The 15,396-nt window shown below is 49.7% G+C and overlaps 1 protein-coding gene across 1 annotated transcript; it reads right to left on the minus strand.

Moving 5' to 3' along the window:
• Positions 1-1,017: 1,017 nt before the first annotated feature.
• Positions 1,018-8,311, minus strand: TSGA10IP (testis specific 10 interacting protein; the record flags this gene model as incomplete). Its single annotated transcript, XM_016186177.2, has 7 exons — positions 1,018-1,155; positions 1,713-1,837; positions 1,963-2,062; positions 5,416-5,586; positions 7,174-7,321; positions 7,442-8,085; positions 8,172-8,311. Coding segments are annotated over 7 exons (1,446 nt in total), but the record flags the coding sequence as incomplete, so codon positions are not given.
• Positions 8,312-15,396: the final 7,085 nt, after the last annotated feature.

Genomic DNA, 15,396 nt, shown 5'->3' on the forward strand with positions numbered 1-15,396 from the left:
GAGAGGTCCCGCTTCCGGCGCTGGTCTGGGAATCTGACCCAGAGGCTCATGGGAAGGCCCGGGGTGGGTGCCCTACTGCGCGCAGTCGCGGGCCCTCTACTGCGCATGCGCCCGCGCAGGTGCCGGGCCGCTCTAGGGGGAGAAAGGGAGGGGCCGCGGGGCGCCCCGGGGTGTGTCCTGAGACCCCTGCAGTCGCGCTGTCCGCCAGCCCTGCCTTCCCGCAGGCCCCGGCCCCGGGGCATTTTAAAATAAATCTTTCAAGCTGGGGAGATAGCATAATGGTTCTGCGAAGGGGCTTTCCCGGCACCAACATCAACTAGAGCTGAACAGGGCCCTGGTCTCTTCGCATCTCACTATAATAAAAAAAAATCCTTAAATTAGCAAACCTTTCCAAAAGGCATTCTGTCGGTGTACTGCACCAAAGTAAAGGACTTGGGGGCGGGGGGGGGGGTTTCAGGTGCTGGTGCATGCCGGTGGGGGGGCCCAGGCCTGGGGGTGATGGCGTTTTGCAGAAAACAGAAACTTTACATATGTACCTATAATTGTATCTACTGTAAACAACCCTCCCTCGTAAATCAAATAAAAGGCACTTTGTGTTTATTAGAGAGGCGACGGGGCACCAGAGCATCACTGGTACCGCGCTCGCAATGGCTTGTTCGCAAGTCCGATGCTCTGCCGCTTCGCCGCCTGAACCCGCTCGCTGCTCCAGATGCCCAGAGCTGGACGGCGAGGCTTGCCAGGCCTTTTGTTCTAGAGGAGCCAGCAGCCTGAAACCCGACTTAAAAGCCCCCAGCCACACGTCCGCTACCACCTGGCGGCCCCTGGGTTGCCAGCCGCTCCGCCTGCTCTGTGATGGGATGTCACCAGCCCCTTTAAAGGCCCGTGTCCCCCCCCCCACACACCATGTGTGTCGGGGCAGGTGGGGTTGAGCTGGGCTGGGTGCCCTCCCCACGCACCTGCCGTCTGCCACTCCCAACCCACAGCCTCTTCCCGCCATCCCAGCAACCCCAGGCTGTGTTTTTCCACAAAACTTCGTTTTAATCTTTTTCTCCAGTTGAGTCTGAGTCTAGACTTGAGGTGAGGTATCTGTTGGGCTCTGTCCTTGGGGGGCTCTGCGAAGAGTGTTGTATTTTCACCTTTGTTGACTTGTGGCTCCTTAAAGACAAGGCCCAATGAGAGGCCTCTGGCTCCGGGGTCTCCCCAGCCCCCGCACCACCCTAGGCCCAAGGAGACCTGGGCTGCAGGTGGGGAGAGGCCCTCGGTGGGTGCTGTGGGCTCAAGTGTGGCTCCTATGCTGTGGGGCCCTGGGCAGGCCCTGCATGGCTTCTCTAGCCTCGGCGCAGCACCCAAGCAGAGTGAGTCAGGGGTGGCATCAGCCCAGAAGGGGGCTTGGCACATGGCTGCTCACGTGGCAACATATTCCCAGGCTGACTCTGGTTTATTTGTGCCGAGAAGACCCTGGCACTCAGAGCCTTCACTTCCTGCTTGGGAAGTGGGGGGCAGTGTCCTTGGTTCTGCCTTTCTCAAGCACCCCGGAGCCCGGGGCCCAACGGAGGCCTGCTGGTCACCAGGGCCTAGCAGAGTCCCGGACTCTGGACTGGAGCAGGGGTTCAAGCTGGTCCTGGTGGCTGCACACGGACTCCCCAGCCCCAGCAAGAGGGGATGGGGCCATGTGACCACTGAGGGGAGGCTGGGCAGATGGGCAGCCTCACCTGGACTTCCTGGAGCCACCCTCCGTGTCCTCCTTGCCTGCCTCGGTCAGCAGCTGATCCTCGTCCAGCCCCAGCGAGGACAGCACCTGCGAGAAGCGCCGGGTCATGGTGAGCCGGGCGTTGGTCTGCGGGGAGAGAAGAGGGGTGCCTGCACTGCACTCAGGGTGCCTAAGGCTGTCCCAGGGCAGCCTTGGAGACCCCTCTGATGGAGGGAGGGGAGGGCCAGCCAGGGAGAGGCACTCCCGGTCACCTGCATGGCCTGCTGGAACAGGTAGGGCCGGGCCTGCACGCGGTGCTGGATGTCCTGCAGCTCTGCCTTGTACTCTGCAAAGCGCTGCCGTTCCTGACGCCTGTGGGGAAGCCAGGTGGGCAGAGCTCCTGGTCAGCACTCCTCCTGCCCGGACCACTCTTGAGGGGCCCAAGTCCTCACCCTTAAGCTTTGCAAAGCCACTGCGGGCCCTTTCCCACCCTGGATACCTGCCCAGGTATGTGGGGTGGTGGGCTGGTCACCTCACTGTCTCCATCCCCAGCCTGAGTTCAGTCCTGGGAAGGCCTGAGCCCAAGTCACGCGCTGTCCTCTCAGCCACCCTCGCAGGAGAGGGACCAGCGCTGGTGTGCAGTAACTGGGCATCATATCCACACTACTCAGCACTGCCAGGAGGAAGCGGTGGGGGGGGGGGGGGGGGCATTGGCTATGGCTTTGGGCAAGACCCTGTTCCAGGTGCTGGAGGGGTTGACCAAGTTCACCAGCACTTTCTGTGGTTCTTTTCACATAACTATTATGATTGACCAAGTTCACCAGCACTTCCTGTGGTTCTTTTCACATAACTATTATGATTGACCAAGTTCACCAGCACTTCCTGTGGTTCTTTTCACATAACTATTATGATTGACCAAGTTCACCAGCACTTCCTGTGGTTCTTTTCACATAACTATTATGATTGACCAAGTTCACCAGCACTTCCTGTGGTTCTTTTCACATAACTATTATGATTGACCAAGTTCACCAGCACTTCCTGTGGTTCTTTTCACATAACTATTATGATTGACCAAGTTCACCAGCACTTCCTGTGGTTCTTCTCACAGAACTATAATGATTGACCAAGTTCACCAGCACTTCCTGTGGTTCTTCTCACAGAACTATAATGATTGACCAAGTTCACCAGCACTTCCTGTGGTTCTTTTCACATAACTATTATGATTGACCAAGTTCACCAGCACTTTCTGTGGTTCTTTTCACATAACTATTATGATATCTCCTTGGCTTATTTTTTTTTTAGTATTTTATTTATTTTAATGAAACAGATATTTTTCACTAGAGCACTGCTCAACTCTGGTTCATAGCGGTGCTGGGGATTGAACCTGAAACCACAAAGCCTCAAGCATGAAAGTCTTTTGCAGTGCTGGGGAGATAGCATCCGACCCCTAGCACCAGCATAAGCTAGAGTGCTGGGCAGTGCTCTGGCTAAACTAGTTAATTAAAATAAATAAAATATATTTTTCAAAAGAAAGTCTTGGGCCAGGTGGTGGCACATCCGGTTAAGTGCAGAAATCACTATGAGCAAGGACCCAGGTTCAAGCCTCCACTCCCCACCTTCATGGGAGTTGCTTCACAGGCAGTGAAGCAGGTCTGCAGGTGTCTGTCTTCCTCTCCCCATCTCTGTCTCCCCTCCCCTCTCAATTTCTCTCTATCCTGTCAAATAAAAATAGAAAGAAAGAAAAAATGGCCACCAGGAGTGGTGGATTTGTGGTGCCAGCACTAGCTCTAGCAATAACCCTGGTAGCAAAATAAAATTAAAAAGTCTTTCGCATATCCAGTGTGCTGTCTCCCCAGCCCTCTTTTTATTATTTTAATGAGAGAGATACAGAGAAAAGGGAGGAAGAGAGAGAGATACCAGAGCACTGCTCAGCAGTGGGTGCCGGGATTGAACACAGGGCTTCTGGGACTTCGGACATGAAAGTGTGACATGCTGCCACTCTGGTGTCTCCCTGGCCACTTTGTTCACTTTCTGCAGGAAGCATTTCTTTCTTTCTTTCTTTCTTTCTTTCTTTCTTTCTTCCTTCCTTCCTTCCTTCCTTTCTTTTTTTATCAGAGCTCTGGCTTATGGTGGTGCGGGGTATTGAACCTGGGACTATGGAGCCTCAGGCATAAGAGTCTCTTTGCATCACCATTATGCTATGTAAACCCCCCCCCCCTTTTTGCCTCCAGGATTATTGCTGAGGCTCAGTGCCTGCACTACAAATCCACTGCTCCTGGCAGCCATTTTTTCCATGTTCGTTGTTGGATAGGGCAGAGAGAAATCGAGAGAGAAGGGGAAGGGGGGGGGGGCAAAAAAGAGAGACACCTGCAGACCTGCTTCGCCATTTGTGAAGCGACCCCCCCTGCAGGTGGGGAGCCAGGGGTTTGAACCTGGATCATTGCACCTGTCCTTGGGCTTTGTGCACTTAACGTGGTGTACTGCCCGGACCCCTGCAGGAAGCATTTCATTAACACCCAGACCCCCTTATTTGCAGGGATTACATTCCAAAGCCCCAGTGTATTCCCAGACCTGAGGCTGGTGTCTGGCCCTCTGGGTGTTTTCCTCTGTACCTGTACTTGTGGTGAAGTCTAGCTTATGCACTGAACGCTGAGATTAACACCAGCAACTCACAAGGAATGAATCATAGTAACGGACCATATGGTGGCTGCAGTCTGCAAGAAGCATAACATCTTCAGGGAGGAGATGCCGCAGCAACCAGAGCCGCAGATAAAGGGACGACCTGACCAGACCTCCTCACTTATCATTGTCCAAAGTGAGGTAACACCTAGGAAAGCAGATTTTTTTTGTGGGGAGGAAACTCTGGGAGCACATACAGACTTGATCTCACGTCTCGCAGATAGCTTTTTCAGACAGAGTGAAAGAGACCACAGCACTGGAGCCTCCCCCAGCGCCAACAGCACCTCCTGTGTGATGCTGGGGTTTGAGCCTGGCCTGCATATGGCAAGGCGGGCAACCCCCCCAGGTGAGCTGTCTCTTCAGCCCAGGAAAGCAAGGCCTTGAATAGCAGCATTTCAGTCAGTGGTGCTTGGGATTTTTCTTGTTTCTAGACACAAGATTGGGAGGGAGCTTCTTTTCTCTCTCACTCTTTCTCTCCCTCTCTCTCTCCATTTTTCTCTCTCTTTTTTTTTTTTTTGCAACCAGAGTTATTGCTGGAGCTAGATGTCTGCTACCTGCACAACAAACCCACTACTCCTAGTGGCCATTCCCCCCCCCCTTTTTTAGTCCTGTTCATTTTTATTAGAGGGGACAGAGAGAAATTGAGAGATGAGGAAGAGAGAAAGAGTGAACTTGCAGCCGTTCATCACCACTTATGAAGCCTCCCCCCTGCAGGTGGGGAGTGGAAGGTCGAACCCAAGTCCTTGCTCAGGGTACTGAGTGCCCCCCACTGGGTGCGCCGCCAACCTGCCCCCAGACAAAGTCATACTGAAATGATGGTGAGCTGAAAGTCCTTCAAGGACCCGCCAGACTGGCGTGTTCGCGGTAAACCTGCCTGGAACCGGGAAGCTGAGACTGGGAAACAAACCAGACTGCGCAGAAAACAGCACCATGCGCGCCAGACCACTGCAGGATGGGGGTACTGGGCAGGCACCTGTGCCCTCCCCGTGCCTCTTGAGCCCGGGCCTGCCCCCGGCTGCCGCCCTGCCCGCCCCCCAGCTTCTTACTTCAGTTCCTCCAGCCGGCGCTGAGTGGCCCCCGGGCCCCGGGCCCCTCTGGGTGCGTAGGCTGCCAGGCAGCGAGCCACCTGCTGCTGCACCCGCTGCTCCCGGGCCCTGCGCAGCTCGGCCTGCTGCCGCTCTTCCCGCCACTGCCGCTCCCAGGCCTGCAGCAGGCTCCTGGCGATGGGACGGGAAGAGGAGGCCTGGGCCAGGGCAACGGGCAGCAAGGGGTCCCCTGAGGTGGGTCAGGGTGGAGCGGGACTTGAAGGAGGGATCACAGGAGTTGCCCAGAGAGCTTAGTCCGTGATAGTCGGGCTTGGTTGAGGGAAGCTGGATTTGCGGGTTCAGGCCTTGGTCTGTGTGTCCCGGAAGTAGCCAAGCCAAGCACCTTCAGGCACCTTCTGTGCCCTTAGCTGCTACACCAACTCCCCCCGCAAAAAACAGCAGCTGTCCTCAGGATGGCCAGACCCCTTCTGCATCCTGGCCAGTAGACAGTAGGAGCTACGTCTCTGCCTGTTACTTGGAGTGAAAGTTGCTGGATGGATGGATGGATGGATGGATGGATGGTGGATGGGTGATGGATAGATGGATGGATGGATGGTGGATGGGTGATGGATAGATGGATGGATGGATGGATGGATGGATGGATGGATGGATGGATGATGGATAGATGATGGGTGAGTGGTGGATGGATGATGGGTAGATGGATGGGTGGATGATGGATGGATGATGGATGATGAATAGGTGGATAAGAGAAACAAAAGAGTGATGGGAGCAATGGGTAGGTGCCGGGCTAGCCTGAGGCTGTTTCTTCCCAGGCACGCGCTCTCTAGGTTGGAGAGAACTCGGCCGGAGCCAACCTAGGCTGCTGCTTACTCAGCAACGCGGGAGAGGAAACAGGAACTCTAGTGGCTGAGCGGGAATGCAATCCAATGCTTATTGATCAGAGAAAAATGGCTTTTATATGTTCCGAAGGGGAAGTGACAAGTGGTAAAAGGAAATGGCTGGGAGAGGGAGTGCAGAAAAAGAGTGCGAAGTTAGCAAGCTTCCGTAGCAGCTGTTGCAAAGGTTCTAACCAGTGGGGATTAAACCAATACCCTGCAGGCAGGGCGGGTCTCAGGCAAAACAGTGATTATGTCAATAGACCACAGCATCAGACAATGCAGGGGACCTGGTGTGATGACCCACACGGATAGAAACAGAAGCAGAATTCGCCAAAGGAGAAATGATGACCAACAGGTAGATGGCAGTGGGATAGTGGAAGAGAAGGGATCTAAGTCGATCTGGACATTTCCCCCTAGATCTCATGGGGGACTGGGTGGGTGAACAGGTAGATGGAAGGATGGGGGAATGGATGAGTGGATTTAGACATGGAGGATGGGTGGGTGGTTAGATGAAAAGATGGGTGGAGGGTGTATAAATTAGCAGATTAAAAAATGAACAGATGTGGTCAGGAGGTGGCGCAGTGGTAAAGCTTTGGACTCTCAATCATGAGGTCCTGAGTTCTATCCCTGGCAGCACATATGCCAGAGTGATGTCTGGTTCTTTCTCTCTCCTCCTATCTTCCTTGTTAATAAATAAATAAAATCTTTTTTTTTTAAATGAGCAGGTGAGTGGGTGAAGAGGTGAATTGCAGGGTGAGCAGATGGATGGGTGGATGCATAGCTGAGAGGAGAAGTGGAAGGATGAGCAGAGGGTGTTTCACCGAGTGCTTCTTGGAGAACTGACCCCTGGGCCCATCTTCCACTTCCTCCCACCACTCACCTGGTGGCCTCTTGACGTTTGTGGGAGGTGCGGTTGGAGGGACTGGTGAAGGGGGCTGCCTCTTCATCTCCCAGGGTGTGCCACTTGGTGCCCTTGTTGGGAGCCTGGGCGGTGGTCCTTGGTGCCTTCCCACGCTGCTTTTCAGGGCCTAGCCACAGGAACCAGTCAGGGGCTCCCCTCTGTCTCACAGCGACCAGACGGGATCCCCGTGTCCCAGCCCTTCTGGACTCCTGCCCCCGAGTCCACCCGCAGCCCCAGCCACACTCACTGGCATCCATGTGCTGCTCTAGCTGCTGCTGAAGCTCCTCGAGGTTCCATGGCCCCTGTAGCTCCCGGGCGTGGGCCCTGCTCTCCCGGGGGCCCTGGAGGAGCCTGGGGCCATAGCTGCTCTCCTCCTGACAGGCCTCGTCCCCTGAGGTGGCGCCCTTCATCTCAGAGCCGGTCGTCCTCCTGTGGGGCTCCTCGTGTTCCTCGTCCTCGGCCTCCTCTATGGCCTCCACTATTGACTCTTCTTCCATGATGGAGTCCGTCTTGGGGAACTGGGGCAGTTCCTGAGGGCTCAGAGCCCCCTCGGTCTCCTCGGCACCCAGATCTTCCAGCTCACTGACTTCCTCACACTCGGATCCTGGCTCTGGGCACTTCCCGGTTGGCTCCGGCCCCGAGGAGGTGGCTGGCACAGGGCTGTGCTCCCAGGCCCCCTGCCGCCGCCTCTGCCCCTGGCCGGGCCCCTTGCCCCTCCAGAAGGACGGCCCTGGGAGAGCAGCCTTGCGCTGGGCCTTGTGCAAGGGGCCGGGGAGCAGCATCTGGTGGCCTGGCATGGAGGGGCCATGGGGGTGCAGCAGCGTCCGGCTGTCTGTGGTGACGCTTTCCCAGGCCCACTGAAAGGGGAAGGAGGGCCTCCTTGGGACAGCACTGGGGAGCAGAGGGCAGGAGGCTCAGGTTGGGCAGCACCCCTGCCCCCCCACCCCGCACCCTTCCAGCCCACCTCCGCAGCTCACTTCTCCATGAAGCCATGGCCTTTCTTCCGGCCCCGGGCTCTCCGGTCCTTCTTCCCTGTCTGCCCAGAGGCCCGAGACCTCAGCTGCTGGCCTGCAGTTACCCCATCGCCGCTCCCCAGGCCCCCCTGGATGAAGACGAGAGGAGGAGGAGGAGGTCAGGGTCTGAGCAGCGCCCAACCCACATGCCTCTTCCAGGGCACTGTGGTTGGCTCCTCTGTGTCTTCATTTCTCCTCTCTCTTATTAAGTAGTGATCTGTGAGACTATGAGTTAATAGGAGTGTATATTAACACCACTCCCACCACCAAATGTCTGTGACCCTCTCCCCACGCCCCCACAGTGAAGCTGAACATCTACCCCCACACTCCCACCAGAGATTTTCACCTTGGTGCCCTACTCCAAACTCAGTCAGATTCTGCTTTGAGTTTCCCTTCCTGATCTTCTTTCTCAACTTCTGTTTATATATTTTTAAATAAATATATATATATATATTATAATTTTTATTATCTTTATTTATTTATTGGATAGAGACAGCCAGACATTGAGAGGGAAGGGGAAGATAGGGAGGGAAAGTGACAGAGAGATACCTGCAGCCCTGCTTCACCACTTGCAAAGCTTTTCCCCTGTAGGTGGGGACCAGGGGCTTGAACCCGGGTCTCTGTGCATTATAATATGTGAGCTCAACTAGGTGCACCACCACTTGGCTCCAATTTTTTTTTTAATGTGAGAGAAAGATGAGTGCCCTGCTTAGCTCTGGCGTATGGTGGTGCTGGGGTTTGAACATGGGAGCTTGGAGCCTCAGGCAGGAGAGTCTTTTTGCAGAACCATTATACTGTCTCCCCAGCCCCATTTACTTATTTATGAAAGAGATAAGAGAAGAGAGAGAAACAGAACATCACTCTGGTACATACACTGCTGGGAACAGAACTAAGGACCTCATGCTTGAGAGTCCAGCACCTTATCCACTGCACCCCCTCCAGGACCAACCCCCCGCTTCCTCAAATATATTCGATCTATTCATTTTTTTAAAAATCTTTATTTATTTGCTGGATAGAAACAGAAATTGAGAGGGAAGGGGGTGACAGAGAAGGAGAGAGACAGAGAGACACCTGCAGCCCTGCTTCACCACTTGTGAAGCTTTCCCCCTGCAGGAGGGGACCAGGGGCTCGAACCTGGGTCCTTGTGCACCGTAACATGTGCATTCAAGCAGGTGCACCACCTCCTGGCCCCCTTCAGTCTATTCATTTTGAATGAACATTTTGAACTTGCACTAATACATCATTTGTTTATTGTAGGGCAGACTCTCTGTTGACAATGAAACACACCCACGGCTGCTGAGGACCTTTTCTTCCTAACATTGCATGAGAGAGACAGAGACAGAGACACAGAGAGAGAGAGAGAGAGAGAGAGAGAGAGAGAGATGGCACCCAAGATTGACTTTGGGATCTCCTGCTTGCAATCACTCACCCCATTCACTGTGGTCCCTCCCAGGCCACACAACCTCGAGTATTAACATACAAGCAGCGACAGTGGCACCAGAAGATAGCTCCCCCAGTAGAGCGCATGGCTTGCTGTGTCTGAGGCTGTGGGTCTGAGCACCACATGGCAACACCATGGACATCCCAGAGACAGGAGGGCTCTCCATGGCTGGTAGAGAGGTACTGTGGTATCTCTCCCTCATGTCCACCCGTCTCTCCCTTCCTCTCAGAAAAATAAATGATAAGGGACAGGTGGTGGCCCCCACTGTTGGGCACACATGTTATAAAGCACAAGGACCAGGGTTCGAACCTCAGCTTTCCACCTATAGGGAGAAGATTTTACAAGCAATGAAGCAGTGCTGCAGGTGTCTCACTTTCTGCCTCTCTATTCCCCCTTCCATTTTAATTAGTCTCTATCCAATAAAATAAACAAATATTTAAGAAAGAGGGGGTCGGGTGGTAGCACAGCGGGTTAAGCGCACATGCTTCAAAGCACAAGGACCGGTGTAAGGATCCCAGTTTGAGCCCCCCGGCTCCCCACCTTCAGGGGAGTCGCTTCACAAGCAGAGAAGCATGTCTGCAGGTGTCTGTCTTTCTCAACCCTCTCTGTCTTCCCCTCCTCTCTCCATTTCTCTCTGTCCTATCCGACAACAACAACATTAGTACCAACAATAACGACAACAGTAACAAGTACAAAACAAAATGGGGGGGGATGGCCTCCAGGAGCAGTGAATTCATAATGTAGGCACTGAGCCCCAGCAGTAACCCTGGAGGCAAAAAGAAAGAAAGAGAGAGAGAGAGAGAGAGAGGAAGAAAAAGAATGGATGAGGAACTGGGCCAGGGAAGCTCAAACAAGGACTTGGGTTGATCCCCTCATGTCACATAAAAAGGGGGGCGAATCAGGCGGTAGCGCAGCTGGTTAGCAAAGCGCAAGGACCGACTTAAGGATCCCTTTTGAGCCCCCGGTTCCCCACCAGCAGCAGGTCTGCAGGTGTCTGTCTTTCTCTCCCTGTCTCTGTCTTTCCCTCCTCTCTCCATTTCTCTCTGTCCTATCCAACAACAATGACATCAACTACAACAATAAAACAACAAGGGCAACAAAAGGGAATAAATCAATATTTTTAAAAAATTTAAAAGGAGTGGGCGGAGACCAGGTGGTGGCGCACATGGTTAAGCTCACACATTACCCTAGAACCAAGGATGTAGGTTCAAGCCCTGGGTCCCTACCTGCAGGGGGACAGCTTCATGAGCCGTGAAGCAGGGTTGCAGGTGTTGCTCTCTGTCTTTTTCCCTCTCTATCTCCCCCTCCCCTATAAATTACTCTCTGTCTCTATCGAATAAATAAGTAAAATCTTTAAAAAAGATAGGGCTGGGAGATAGTATAATGGTTATATAAACAGACTCATGCCTGAGGCTCTAAGGTCCCAGGTTTAATCCCCTGCACCGCGATAAGCCAGAACTGAGTAGTGATCTGGTTAAAAAAAACAGACAAACATCCAGGTCCATGATGAAGCACGGGACATACATGTATGAGGCTCCAGAGACCCTAGGTTCAATCCCAGGTACCTGATATGCCAGAAGTCCATGGTTCTGGTCTCTCTTTCCCAGAAAATTCAGTCTTTTAAAAGCAAGAAATCGGGAGTCGGGCGGTAGCGCAGTGGGTTAAGCACACGTGGCGCAAAGCACAAGGACCGGTGTAAGGATCCCGGTTCGAGCGAGCCTCTGGCTCCTCACCTGCAAGGGAGTTGCTTCACAGGTGGTGAAGCAGGTCTGCAGGTGTTTATCTTTCTTTCCCCCTTACTCTTTTTTTTTTAAATAATTTATTTCTTTATTGGGGAATTAATGTTTTACATTCAACAGTAAATACAATAGTTTGTACATGCATAACATTCCCCAGATTCCCATTTAACAGTACAACCCCCACTATGTCATTCATCATCTTTCATGGACCTGTATTCTCCCCACCCCAGAGTCTTTTACTTTGGTGCAATACGCCAATTCCATTTCAGGTTCAACTTGTGTTTTCTTTTCTAATCTTGTTTTTCAACTTCGGCCTGAGAGTGAGATCATCCCATATTCATCCTTCTGTTTCTGACTTATTTCACTCAACATGATTTTTTCAAGGTCCATCCAAGATCGGCTGAAAACGGTGAAGTCACCATTTTTTACAGCTGAGTAGTAGTATTCCATTGTGTATATAGACCACAACTTGCTCAGCCACTCATCTGTTGTTGGACACCTGGGTTGCTTCCAGGTTTTGGCTACTACAAATTGTGCTGCCAAGAACATATGTGTACACAGATCTTTTTGGATGGATGTGTTGGGTTCCTTAGGATATATCCCCAGGAGGGGAATTGCAGGGTCATAGGGTAGGTCCATTTCTAGCCTTCTGAGAGTTCTCCAGACTGTTCTCCACAGAGGTTGGACCCATTGACATTCCCAGCAGTGCAGGAAGGTTCCTTTGACCCCACACCCTCTCCAGCATTTGCTGCTGTTACCTTTTCTGATGTGTGACATTCTCACAGGAGTGAAGTGGTATCTCATTGTTGTCTTGATTTGCATTTCTCTGACAATCAGAGACTTGGAGCATTTTTTCATGTGTTTCTCAGACTTTTGGATCTCTTCTGTGGTGAATATTCTGTCCAAGTCCTCCCCCCATTTTTGGATGGGGTTATTTGTTGTCTTGTTGTTGAGTCTGGCAAGCTCTTTATATATGTTGGTTATTAAACTCTTATCTGATGTATGGCATGTAAAGATCTTCTCCCATTCTGTGAGGGGTCTCTTGGTTTGGGTAGTGGTTTCTTTTGCTGTGAAGAAGCTTTTTAATTTGATGTAGTCCCATAGGTTTATACTTGCCTTAGTCTTCCTTGTAATTGGATTCATTTCATTGAAAATGTCTTTAAAATTTATGCGGAAAAAAGTTCTTTCAATATTTTCCTCTAAGTATCTGATAGTTTGTGGTCTAACATCCAAGTCCTTGATCCACTTGGAATTTACTTTTGTATTTGGTGAAATACAGTGATTCAGTTTCATTCTTCTGCATGTTTCAGCCCATTTTTTCCAACACCATTTGTTGAAGAGACTCTGCTTTCCCCATGTAATAGTCTGGGCCCCTTTGTCAAAGATTAGATGTGCATATGTGTGGGGCCTCATTTCTGGGCTCTCAATTCTATTCCACTGGTCAGTGTGTCTGTTCATGTTCCAGTACCAAGCAGTTTTGATGACAATGGCCCTATAATACAGTTTGAGATCTGGGAGTGTGATGCCTCCCGTTCTGTTCTTTTTTCTCAAGATTGTTTTGGCAATTCTAGGTCTTTTCTGGTTCCAGATAAACATTTGTAGCATTTTTTCTATTCTCCTAAAAAATGTGCTTGGGATCTTGATGGGGATAGCATTAAATTTGTAGATGGCTCTGGGTAATATATTCATTTTGATGATGTTAATTCTACCAACCCATGAACATGGAATATCTTTCCACTTCTTTGTGTCTTTTTCAATTTCTTTGAGTAGTGACTCATAATTTTTAGTATACAAGTCTTTCACTTCTTTGGTTAGGTTTACTCCTAGATATTTTATTGTTTTTGTTGCTATAGAAAAAGGAACTGATTTCTGGATTTCAATTTCTTCTAACTTAGTGTTTGCATAGAGGAATGCCACTGACTTTTGAATGTTAATTTTATAGCCTGACACATTACTGTATTGCCTGATGATTTCCAAAAGCTTCTTGCTGGATTCCTTAGGTTTTTCCATGTATACTATCATGTCATCTGCAAATGAGAGTTTGACTTCTTCTCCTTGCTCCTGCCTGATTGCTATGGCAAGAACTTCCAACACTATGTTGAATAGTAATGGTGATAGTGGGCAGCCCTGTCTAGTACCTGATCTGAGTGGAAATGCTTCCAGTGTTTCACCATTGAGTATGATGTTGGCTGTAGGTTTGCTATATATAGACTCCACTATCTTCAGGAATTTTCCATCTATTCCCATTTTTTGTAGTGTTTTGATCATAAAGGGATGTTGTATTTTGTCAAAGGCTTTCTCTGCATCTATTGATATGACCATGTGGTTTTTGGTCTTGCTTTTGTTGATGTGGTGGATCACATTGATTGATTTACGTATATTAAACCAACCTTGCATGCCTGGGTTAAACCCCACTTGGTCATGATGAACAATCTTTTTGATATACTGCTGTATCCGTTTGGCTAGAATTTTGTTCAATATTTTAGCATCTATGTTCATCAGAGATATTGGTCTGTAGTTTTCTTTTTTGGTTGTGTCCCTGTCTGCTTTTGGTATCAGGGTGATGTTGGCTTCATAGAAGCTGGCAGGGAGTATTCCAGTGTCTTCAATCTTCTGGAAGACTTTTAAAAGTAGAGGTATTAGTTCTTCTTTGAAAGTTTTGTAGAATTCATTTGTAAAACCATCTGGTCCAGGACTTTTATTTTTGGGAAGATTTTTGATAACTGTTTCAATTTCATTAGCTGTGATGGGCCTGTTCATGTTATCCACTTCCTCTTTACTTAGTTTTGGAAGTTGGTAGGTATCTAGGAAATCATTCATTTCTTCCAGGTTCTCTAGCTTGGTGGCATATAGTTGTTCATAGAACCCTCGCATGATATGTTGAATTTCTGCGGTGTCTGTTGTGATATCTCCTCTTTCATTTACTATCCGATTTATTTGGGTCTTCTCCCTTTTTTGTTTTGTGAGTCTGGCTAAAGGTTTGTCGATTTTGTTTACTCTTTCAAAGAACCAACATTTACTTTCGTTGATCTTTTGTATGGTTTTCCTATTCTCAATGTTATTTATTTCTGCCCTAACTTTAGTGATTTCTGTCCTTCTGGTTGCTTTAGGATTCCTTTGTTGTTCTTCTTCTAGGTCTTTAAGATGTGCAATCAGGCTGTTTATTTGTGCCTTTTCTTGTTTCCTAATGTGTGCTTGTATAGCTATGAACTTCCCTCTTAGGACTGCTTTAGCTGTGTCCCAAATATTTTGATAGCTTGTGTCTTCATTTTCATTGAACTCTCGAAACATTTTGATTTCTTCCTTGATTTCCTCTTTGACCCAGAAGTTGTTAAGAAGTGTACTGTTGAGCTTCCACATTTTGGGACTGTTACTAATCTTTTGTTGATTGCTAAGTGTTAGTTTAATTCCACTGTGGTCTAAGAAGACGCTTGGGATGATTTCAGTGCTCTTGAATTGGCTGATGCTGTCTTTGTGGCCTAACATATGGTCTATCCTTGAGAATGATTCATGTGGATTTGAGTAAAATGTGTATTCCAGTTTCTTGGGATGACTCTGAAAATGTCCAATAGTTCTAGTTTATCTGTCTCTTCATTTAGCTCCCTTATGTCTTTACTGATTTTCTTCCTGGATGATCTGTCAAGTTGAGATAGTGGGGTGTTGAAGTCCACTACTATGATTGTGTTACTGTTAATATATTGCTGTAGCTCTTTCAGTAGAAGTTTGATGTATTTAGATAGCTTCTCATTGTGTGCATAGATATTAATAATTGTTAAGTCCTCTTGATTGACTGATCCTCTGAGCATTAAGTAGTGTCCATTCCTATCTTTTTTAATCTTATCTATTTTAAAGTCTATCATGTCAGATATGAGAATAGCTGTTCCTGCCCTTTTTTGTGGGCCATTGGCTTGTATTATGGTTTTCCATCCTTTCACTTTAAGTCTGTTTTTGTCTTGTTGAGTTAGGTGAGTTTCCTGTAGACAACATATTGTTGGGTTGTGTTTTCTGA

Source organism: Erinaceus europaeus, chromosome 17 (assembly GCF_950295315.1).
Source record: "Erinaceus europaeus chromosome 17, mEriEur2.1, whole genome shotgun sequence".
NCBI classification, from domain to species: domain Eukaryota; kingdom Metazoa; phylum Chordata; class Mammalia; order Eulipotyphla; family Erinaceidae; genus Erinaceus; species Erinaceus europaeus.